Below are 11328 nucleotides of genomic sequence, written 5' to 3' on the forward strand. Positions count from 1 at the left end.
AAAACCAGGTTGCCAAGCAGGCTAGTTATGTGGCCAGGTGGTCTGACCACGTCTGTTTGTGGATTTGGCCATCCAGCAGTCATCCTGAAATTTGAGCTCCCTCACCTTCAATGTCTGGTGCTCAAAGTCTGTTGTGGGTTAAATTGGATGAGGAAAGTAACTCCTTTGTCTCCACAAGCACTGTCTGTTAATATGCAAATGTCTTTCCAGCCAAGAGGCTGGTGATTATTTTTAAACAAGTCCTTTCTTCACTTCAGCAACAGTTTTCAAATCAATGTTCATATGACAAAATTAATGTGCCTCATTCTTGGCAGGTGAGGGGGGGGTGGGGTCTGCATGACAACATAAATAAACCAGTTTGGTTTTTACAACAATCTGATGGACTGATGGTCACTTGTACTGATACCAGTTTCTTATTTTGAGAATTCTAAAACTGGATTTAAATTCTCAAACTGCCATGGTGGGACTGAACTCAAATTCTCTGGATTATTAGTCCTGGCGTCTGGGATACGAGTCCAGTAAATTCATCATTACGTAACTTGTGTACAAAGCACTATTTAATTGCATATAAAGGTATTAGTTGTTTAAATCTGTAAGCAACTGGTCTCTGTGGTAAAATTTTTGGTAGAAGCACCAGATTAAGTTAAATATGATAAGCAGGTATTGGAAAGAGGATAACAGTTTGTCTCGACAGTATGGACCTGCAGAACAGCAAAGTATAGAATAGGTACAGCTTCAATATCATCGGGGCGGGGTTCACTGTCCACACGATTAAAATTAGTAAACAGTTCTATACAAATGCTAAATTATACAATCTGGTTATCACTATAAGCTTCTCAAGCTGCACAGCACTACATTCAAAATTATTTACTGGAAGAATATTTCAGGGTATTACATGTACAGTACAGAAACTGCTGAATTTTTCGAGTTCACAAAAAAGATTAAATCGCTACTGTAATTCAAGCACTGGTACCTCAGTAATCCAAACAGAAGTTTCGGAGATTCCACAAGTGCCATTTCAGTCACCCACTGAAAACCAAAAATATCCATTGTGTCAGCTTCGTAGCCAGTGGGGGAAGGATCCAATCTTAGTAGCAGTCTTAAAAATACAAAAGAACAGATGGCATCAACTTAATCAGAACTTCCAGCAAATAGCAAAAGTACAAGTTGGGCATTAAACGCAACCACATTTCAAAGCTTCGTTCCGAAAGTTCAGGAAATGCAGCTGGTAATTGGCAAGCATACTTCTAGGGCCTTGTCGTTGTCGATCTGCAGCAAAATCCAAAGAAACTCTGATAATAAAAATGCATGTTTTTGCCCAGTGAGTAATATGACAAATCTTAATGAGCCTTAAACAGGAATATAATGGTGATCATCTACTTGGCCCCCGGGTGGTTATCTGTTGGAGCGGATCACTCACCATTGCAGAACCTGCTCGTTTTTCGTTGCACTGATATCAATGTGGGTGGATTCTATGACAGCCAGCTGATCTGCTTCACTAGATTTACACTCTGGGAGGGGCATGGTGACGATTACCCCAATGAATTCTAACTGAACAACCGAGTGGCATTACTTAATCTTTAAAAAGTTTTGAATATTTTGACTGAGGAAATAAATCCTGTCAATATTTCAAACACACTACTGCACCAGCAAGTTAAATTTAACCTTCTGTGTTTTCATCAAGGAGACGGAAACAGGAGTCGGGTCCTGAACCCTGCTCCAAGGGGAAACTGATTAAAGTCATGACTTTCATGGGGGTGAGCCCTTAATTGATATGAAGATGGGTTCCCTGTCCAATTAGAGCCAGTGGGGAAAGGAACGGAGGTGGGTCAGGTGAAGTGAGGGACTGATTTAGACGCCACAAGGCAGCCATCACTGAGGCTGCTGGTTGTCCTGTGGGAGAGATCTGCGGTTTGTGCCAAAGCCTTCCACAGCACCAGAGGGAAGCGAAATGAGTCAGGAGAGCCATCTCCATACCAATTAAGGGCTCACCCCCATGAAAATCATGACTTTAATCAGTTTCCCCTTGGAGGTGGGTTCAGGACCTGACTCCTGCTTCCCGTCTCCTTGATGAAAACACAGAAGGTTAAATTTAACTTGCTGGTGCAGTAGTGTGTTTGAAATACTGACAGGATTTATTTCCTCAGTCAAAATATTCAAAACTTTTTAAAGATTAAATAATGCCACTCGGTTGTTCAGTTAGAATTCACTGGGGTTGCCCCTCTCTTCATTGAGACCAACCTTGATCTAATGTTGGAGGCCGTGAGAGAGAGGAGCGAGATCCTCTTCCCAGAGGGTGACAGGAGGAGACCACCAGCTGAAACCAAAGAGGCCTGGGTTCAGATAGCTGTCGCTGTCAGTGGCAGCAACGTGACTAGAAGAACCTGGATCCTGTGCATAAAAGGTTCAACGACCTCATATGCTCTGGCAAGTTGCGTGCAATCCCCCCACCATCAGGATAGGTCTCAGAGTTTGCACCCTCCAGTAGACATACCACCCGAGGAGCCTCAGGGCTCATGCTGCTCCTGAACATGGGAGGAGTGTTTGTCCAGCGCACTTACTAACCCCTCAGAACAACTCAAAAGCCATAGTGCTGCTGAGGATTGTCATCACTGAGACATGCAGCTCCTGATGCATAGGGGAAGATGACATTGGACACAAAAGACAGCAGTGCCTTATCTAGTCCTTGAAGGAGCAATGGGCACACAATGCGAGGGAGAAGGCCCAGACGGGAGAGGGGTGCCGTTCTTCTACCGAATTACCCCAATGGAGCAGACAGCAATGGAGATGTCTGGGATAGTGGAAGAGGAGGCAATTAGGCCTGGTGAAATGGGAACTCATGATGGACTGGTGATTACAGAGGACAAAGTGGGCTTTAAGGCAGTAAACTCCACCCCATCTGACATTGTGTCGCGCACTGGCTAACACTGGTAGCCTCAGCACTGCAGAGGCTTCTACTCTCTTAGGCGAGCTCTCATCATCTCTCCTCATGCCTCCCACAGGTGCAGATGACCAACCCATGGCAGCTCAACTCAAAACTGGGCATCCATGAGGCGCTGTGGACTATCAGCAGCAGCAGAATTGTATTCAACCACAATCTGTAACCTCATGGCCCGGCATATCCCCAACTCTACCTTTACCATCAAGCCGGGAGACCAACCCTGGTTCAATGAAGAGTGCAGGAGGGCATGCCAGGAGCAGCACCATGCATACCTAAAAATGAAGCGTTAGCCGAGTGAAGCTACACAACAGGACTACTTGCATGGCAAACAACAGACGTAGCATGCAACAGACAGGGCTAAGTGATCCCACAACCAACGGATCAGATCCAAGCTCTGCAGTCCTGCCACATCTAGTCGTGAATGGTGGTGGACAATTAAACAACTAACAGGAGGACGAGGCTCCACAAATATCCCCATTCTCAATGGTGAGGGTGCCCAGCACATCAGTGCAAAAGAAAAGGCTGAAGTATTTGCATCCATCTTCAGCTAGAAGTGTCGACCCATCTTGGCCTCCTCCTGAGGTTCCCAGTATCACAAATGTCAGTCTTCAGCCAATCTGATTCACTCCACAGGATATCAAGAAACGGCTGAAGACACTGGATATTGCAAAGGCTATGGGCCCTGACAACATTCCGGCAATAGTACTAAAGACTTGTGCTCCAGAATTAGCCGCGTCCCTGGCCAAGCTGTTTCAGTACAGCTACAACACTGGCATCTACCTAGCAATGTGGAAAATTGCCCAGGTAGGTCCTGTCCACATAAAGCAAGACAAATCCAACGCAGCCAATTACCGCGCTATCAGTCTATTCTCAATCATGAGCAAAGTGATGGAAGGTGACGTCAACAGTGCTATCAAACTGCACTTGCTCACCAATAACCTGCTCAGTGACGCTCGGTTTGGGTTCTGCCAGGGCCACTCAACTCCTGACCTCATTACAGCCTTGGTCCAGACATGGACAAAAGAGCTGAACTCCAGAGCTAAGGTGAGAGTGACTGCCCTTGACATCAACGCAGCATTTGAGAGTATGGCATCGAGGAGCCCTAGCAAAACTGGAGTCGATGGGAATCAGGGGAAAAACTCTCTGCTGGTTGGAGTCATACCTAACACAAAGGATGATGGTTGTGGTTGTTGTAGGTCAATCATCTCGGTCCCAGGACATCACTGCAGGAGTTCCTCAGGGTAGTGTCCTAGGCCCAACCATCTTCAGTTGCTTCATCAATGACCTTCCCTCCATCATAAGGTCAGAAGTGGGGATGTTCGCTGATGATTGCATAATGTTCAGCACCATTCGCGACTCCTCAGATACTGAAGCAGTCCGTGTAGAAATGCAGCAAGATCTGGACAACATCCAGGCTTGGGCTGATAAGTGGCAAGTAACATTCGCGCCACACAAGTGCCAGGCAATGACAATCGCAAGCAAGAGAGGATCTAACCATCTCCCCTTGATGTGCAATGGCATTACCATCACTGAATCCCCCACTATCAACATCCTGGGGGTTACCATTGACCAGAAACTGAACTGGACCAGCCACATAAATACCGTGCCTACAAGTGCAGGTCAGAGGCTGGGAATTCTGCGAGTAACTCATCTCCTGACTCCGCAGTGCCCGTCCACCATCTACAAGGCACAGGTCAGGACTGTGATGGAATACTCTCCATTTGCCTGGATGGGTGCAGCTCCAACAACACTCAAGAGGCTCAACACTATCCAGGACAAAGCAGCCCACTTGATCAGCACCCCATCCACCACCTTTAACATTCACTCCCTCCACCACCGATGCACAGTGGCAGCAGTGTGTACCATCGACATGATGCAGCAACTCACCAAGGCTCCTTCGACAGCACCTTCCAAACCCACGACCTCTTCTACCTAGAAGGACAAGGGCAGCAGATAATGGGAACACCACCACCTGCAAGCTCCCCTCCAAGCCACACACGATCCTGACTCGGAACTATATCGCCGTTCCTTCACTGTCACTGAGTCAAAATCCTGGAACTCCCTTCCGAACAGCACTGTGGGTGAACCTACAATTCAAGCGCTGCAGTGATTCAAGAAGGCAGCTCACCACCACCTTTTCAAGAGAAATTAGGGATGGGCAATAAATGCTGGCCTAGCCAGCAACGCACACATTCCCTGAATGAATGAATAAAAAAAAGCCTCTCCCTCTTGATCCATGGGCCCACAGCAGCACAAAGGAGAAGAAGCCGCACTGTCACACCTCACAAATGCACTGTCCACCAGCAAGATACTCTCACCTTGGAGGGTCCTCACACGCATGTAGGTAGGCACAGAGTGATGAACATGGCACTAGTGGGCAGGAGGAGGTGCCGAAGGAGAGGGAGCAGTGGTCAGTTCCCCACTGAGGAGGGAGGACAGACACAACCCTACTCATCTGGGCATAGATGCAAGGCCTTGGGAGTCACTGGAAAGGAGGCTCTACCTTGAACAGCAACAGGAGATGTGTTCCCACATGTCGGTGTTTCGTGAGGCAGTGTGGGGTCTTGGGCAGAGGATGGAGGTTCATATGCACCACAATGGTTCAGTGCAATGGTTCAGGCTATGAGTGCATGAGTTCCTCCACTGAGAGAGTGGCCAACCTCTTAGAGAGCCATAATCGGCATCACTCAGAGTGCATTCAGGAAATACGTACAAATGTCCACAGGATGCATAAGATGTTGTGTAGCGTGGTGCTGTTGGTGGTGTTGGTGACACAGAGATCTTTGGAGGGAATGCCAACTGTACCCCAGCTAGTGTACTCCATCTGGCATCTGGAGTGCCCATTAAGGGCTGAGGATGTCACAGAGGAGGTTGAGGGTGCCACCCCTCACGCCATCCTTGGTCCTTCTGACTGAGGGACGATATGTGCAACAGGGCCAAGTGACAGGCTGCCCCTGCAATGATTGAGGTGCAAAAGCCTCTGGAGATGTACCACGGGCACCTTCATGATGAGGACGACCGCCACATGCATTTCAGCTGCAAGCTGAGACAAATGAGCAGGCTGCCTCCATCTCCTCCAAGGCGGCGAGGGGAGCACCGCGTAGGAATGACCAAGCACGGAAGCCACTCCGTTACGTAGAGCACTGAGCAGATCACTGTGGTGTCTTCTTATTGTCTCTGTCTACTGCTTTTCTCTCTTTGCACTTTATAAATGATGACACTTTAAACCAAACGTCTGGGTCTCCTTTTATTGCTGCCGTGACAGGAAAAGAGGTATGAGGTAATGAAAGAGATAACGGGATCCTCCACAGCGACGGCACAGATGTGTTTCCTTCATTGGTGCTAGGTGATTCGATGTTCCAGGGTGTGTCTTCCATCCATGTGTTCGCACAGGTATCTCAGACTCCCTTCCATGCCATGCCCTTCAACCTGGATTAGAAGGGCTCAGCTGAAACATTCCTGAATCAGGAGATCCCTGACATTCATGGCATCCTCATGAGCCCTTTGCAGCCCAAACCAGGCCCATCCACCTCTTCATGCAGTAGAGGCACTTCTCTATTGAACATCATCACCCTCCGTCTCCAACTCCTCCTCCTCCTCTCTCACCTCCCACTCCTTCCCCGATGTGCTGTCTCCTTCCAGTGCCTCACCGTCCTCAAGGTTCACACCTTTCTGGAAGGCCATGTTATGGAGTGTGCAGCAGACCACTACAATACCGAGAAGCTTGCAGGAGGGTATTGGAGGCTGCCACCCTTTACTCCACTGTCCCGGGGGCAGCCATGACTGGCTCCTCACTCTGTACCTACCTCCCTTCAATTGGTCAGCAAACAGGAAAGCACATGAAACCTGTGCGCCCCCCTCAAAATCTGAACCGCCACCTCTCGCAAGCTCTTAACAAGCTGTTTGGTGCTTTACTGGCCTCAATTAGGATCACTGTCCTACCCTGCCGCCCGCCCCCCAACCCCACCCAACCTCCCCCGGGAAACATTGCCAGCGCTGGGAATGGTGTCTCAAAACTGACACACTAGCCAGCACCAGTATTTTTGGGCCCCCCCCCCCATCCTCCATTCCCAACCCTGGGACTTCTATGCAACTTCTATGCACATGTTAATGCTAAATTCTAAGTGCACTGAATATGCAACAAATTAATAATTAATTTCAGAACAAAACAGATTATTTATCAATAAAAGCAAAATACTGCAGATGGTGGAAATCTGAAATAAAAACAGGAAGTACTGGAAATACTCAGCAGGTCAGCATTCTGATGAAAGGTCACAGACCTGAAATGTTAACTCTGCTTCGCTCTCCACAGATTATTTATCAAATTCTGTGTAAGTATTAAATGCAGCCAGTAACACGAGACTTATCAATTGATAAGCATGAGGTTTTGAATCTCAATATCTCAGACTGTGCTGAAGAAACGAATAGGCAGCAAATCCCTGAATATGACAGCTCTCACATAAAGTTTGTTATTCTTTAGGTTGGCTCAATAGCAGCACTCTTCCCTCCGAATTCGAAGCTTGTGGGTTCAAACCCACCCTAAACTTGAACATATAATCTGACACTTCACTGTACAGCTGAGGGAAGGCTGCATTATTAGATGAAACATTAAACCAACGGCATCGAATGAATGCCTATTCAAGTGGATGTAAAAGGACCTCGAACACTTTTTCAAAGGATAGCAGGGAATTCTCCTGGTATTCTGACCAACATTCACCCCTGATCTAATAACAAAAGAAAATGTTCATTTCTCTCAGTTGCTGTTCCTGACCTTGCTGTGTGCAAAGTGGTTGTTGCATTTTTGTCTACAAAACAGTGAATACACTTCAAATATAGTTCATTGGTTGTGAATTGCTTTGGGCATCCTGAAAATACAAAAAGCATGATATAAATATAAATTCTTTTTTTACTATTATTCCTTAGCATCTTCAAAACTAAAAATATGAGCAGAGTACAGGTTTGACTTTCATTCAAAAATCTAGTTACTTAAGCCTGCAAGTGGGTTTGCACTTCCCATTAAAACACTAGTACAGCATTCTAAAAGACAGTGGCTGAAAACATGGCCGCACATTTGCATTCTAAAAGACAGTTGCCTGAAGACGACAACGGAGTGACTCCCTGATTCAATTAGCCAGGTGAATTTTGATGAAGAGACACTGAATGTGTAAAAACCAGCATTCCACGAACCCCCTCCACCCCCCACACTGAGAGTGTCTCACAAGCTTGGGGGAAATCCACTCGCCAGAGAGGTTGTTCCAAATAAGAAGTTAGTCACATGACTAACCTGCTGGCAACCTGGTTGGGGGGGGGGGGGTTCCGAATTGTGCCACACAGAAAGGAAGACACTGCAATTTGAAGATCAAAGAGAAGGGAGGTCTCTCCCTGTCTCTCTCCCTCTCTCATGCAGAGTTCCAGGGACCCACGGAAGTAACTCAAGCCTCAAGACAGAAGGCCATGGAAACAAGTTTGAAAGTGTGCACTGGACCCAACGAGAACTGCAAGACATAACTGCAATCAAAGACTTTACATCACACCCAAAGCTAGGCCTTGAGTATTTTCAGCATTTTCTGTTTTTATTTCAGATTTCCAGCATCCGCAGTATTTTGCATTTATCTAAGTTTATGTAACCAGTCCTCATAATTTAAACCTTTCATTGCCCGATATAATTCTGGTGAATTTGCACTCCAAGACCAATATATCTTTTCTCAGATGCATTGCCCAAAACTGTATTCCAGATAGGGACTGACCAAGGGTCTCCAATTGAAGCATAATTTCTTCACGGTTGTATTCAACCCTCTTGAGATAAAGGTCAATGTTCCATTAGCCTTTTGATTACTTTTTGCACCCGGACACCAGCTTATAGTGAACACTGGTAAAGTGGCAGTTACGGAATCAAAGAAAATCCATTTGACCGGATACTTCAGGAAATATGGGCAAACTCCAATGAAACAAATAAGCTTGTTGCTATAGAGAGTTAGATCATCCACAACTCAGTCTTTGAATCTCTCGCCAACAAAATGTAACAGCTAGTTTACATGTTATGTACCGGTTTAGTGATCCGCTTGCGAGATAGCTATCAGCAGAAAAGGATTTTCCCCCATCTCGCTGACCCAAGATGCAGGAAAAACAAGGAGGTCTGCAGCACTCCACATCTGTCTCCATCCTTTCTATCCCATACGGAGAGACAGGAGGAGTAAGAGATCCACCAAAGTCGTCATCCATCTTCCTAGAAAAACATTGTAGATGAAAACCATTATTAGCTGCTTCACCCACCAATTAGCACACTGCCAAATTTATAAAGCAACAGAACAGCCAATGATGTCACAAATGTACACTAATTCCAGTTAACTAACTCTAAATGAAGGAAATAATACAAAGGGCACCTATAAATAACATCTACTATTCTCGAGCTGATAGTGACATAAGCATCCCAGTACTTCACCCAGAGTGGCAGGACATTGGCTCACAGAGGCAATCCTCCACTTGAAAAAATCCTGATCTCAGTCAAGCCGTCAAGGAAAGGTGCATCACCACAGGGAAGCAGGAGGGGGAAAAATGACCGGAATCAACTGAGATAAATCAAGAGCATTCTAACAGCTCATTACAAGATAGCACTGGCAAACAACTGGAAGCTTACCTTCCCTCTCAGTATTATAAAGGTGCATGATGCAAACAAGCAAACCTTTCATCTCTGGTCAGCTGGGTATCTGGGACACAGAGAAACCCATCACTATGCTTAACAGTCTCTAGACATACTGAGAAATGCACACAGAGCAAGTTACAATTTGTCTGACGGAGTGACACAATCTCCCTATGAAAACGCACCACTTATCCATGTACCTCTGCCCCTATATCTATTATATTTGTGCATACATATGCATGCTTTGATTTGTACTTAGTATTTCTATCTCTGCCCATATGACTGATCCCTTTATCAGCCCCTATTTAAATGCTCCATTCATCCAACAGCCCCTATATATTTATCTGCCCCTCCTCAGATACTGAAGCAGTCGGTGTAGAAATGCAGCAAGAGCGAGACCTGGACAATATCCAGGCTTGGGCTGATAAGTGGCAAGTAACATTCATGCCACACAAGTGCCAGGCAATGACCATCGCCAACAAGAGAGAATCTAACCATCTCCCCTTGACATTCGATGGCATTACCATCGCTGAATCCCCCACTATCAACATCCTAGGGGCTACCATTGACCAGAAACTGAACTGGAGTAGCCATATAAATACTGTGGCTACAAGAGCAGGTCAGAGGCTAGGAATCCTGCGGCGAGTAACTCATCTCCTGACTCCCCAAAGCCTTTCCACCATGTACAAGGCACAAGTCAGGAGTGTGATGGAATACTCTCCACTTGCTTGGATGGGTGCAGCTTCAACAACACTCAAGAAGCTCAACACCATCCAGAACAAAGCAGCCCGTTTGATGACCAATCCCTGTATATATAATCTGTGACTATTTGAGCACCTGTTCATATGACAAGTCCCTCACATCTGACCATGCCTTGTCTACATGACCAGTCTGTCTATATGATCTATACCTCTATCACAGCTGCTGTATATATGACCAACCCCTGTATGATCTGTACCTCTGTCACAGCCCCTGTCTATATGACCAGCCCCTGCCTACATGATCTGTACCAGTCTCAACCCATCTATATGACCAGCCCCTTCCTAAATGACTAGTCCCTGCCTAAATGACCAGCCCTGTCTATATGATCAGTACCTCTGTCTCGGCCCCTTCCTAAATGACCAGTTCCTGTCTATATGACCAGCCCCTGTCTACATGATCTGTACCAGTCTCAACCCGTCTACATGACCAGCCCCTTCCTAGATGTTTAGTCCCTGCCTAAATGACCAGCCCCTATCCAACTGACCAGCCCGTCCATATGACCAGCCCCTGCCTACATGATCTATACCAGTCTCAACCCGTCTGCATAACCAGCCCCTTCCTAAATGTCTAGTCCCTGCCTACAGGACCAGCCCCTGCCTACATGATCTGTACCAGTCACAACCCGTCTGCATGACCAGCCCCTTCCTAAATGTCTAGTCCCTGCCTAAATGACCTACCTCTGTCTAAATAACCAGCCCCTGTCTATATGATCTGTACCTGTTTCTCTGTTCTTCTTCCTTTCTGCTTGTTTCTTTTCCTGCTTCCCGCGTTCCGGTGACGCACGTATCCCGCATGCGCACTGCCGCCGCCCGCCCTCTCCCTGCCTCTGATAGTGATTGGTCAGCGTGCACCAGCCGCCCTGTGATTGGTCCGGTTTTTGTGAATCGTCAGACTTTCTTCCTTCAGCTTCCCAATTCAGGGATCGTCTGCATTGACCCAACCTGTGTATAAACGAAAAGTTCTATTTTCCATTAAAAAAGAGAAC

General features: G+C 46.6%; 1 protein-coding gene across 6 annotated transcripts in view; it reads right to left on the reverse strand.

Moving 5' to 3' along the window:
* The window catches only part of mms22l (MMS22-like, DNA repair protein), a 176928-nt gene extending 165808 nt beyond the window's left edge, over positions 1-11120 (reverse strand). For 2 of the 6 annotated variants that reach the window (XM_068025904.1, XM_068025889.1), the window contains exons 1-3: positions 11061-11120; positions 8988-9167; positions 974-1099 (exon numbers count right to left, since the gene is read on the reverse strand). In XM_068025904.1, coding sequence (XP_067882005.1) covers positions 974-1099; positions 8988-9163 — 302 coding nt within the window. In that variant the 5' untranslated portion in view covers positions 9164-9167; positions 11061-11120. The other 4 variants (XM_068025894.1, XM_068025911.1, XM_068025917.1 and 1 more) reach the window with 4 other exon arrangements.
* Positions 11121-11328: the final 208 nt, after the last annotated feature.

Source organism: Heterodontus francisci, chromosome 3, assembly GCF_036365525.1.
Source record: "Heterodontus francisci isolate sHetFra1 chromosome 3, sHetFra1.hap1, whole genome shotgun sequence".
NCBI lineage: Eukaryota > Metazoa > Chordata > Chondrichthyes > Heterodontiformes > Heterodontidae > Heterodontus > Heterodontus francisci.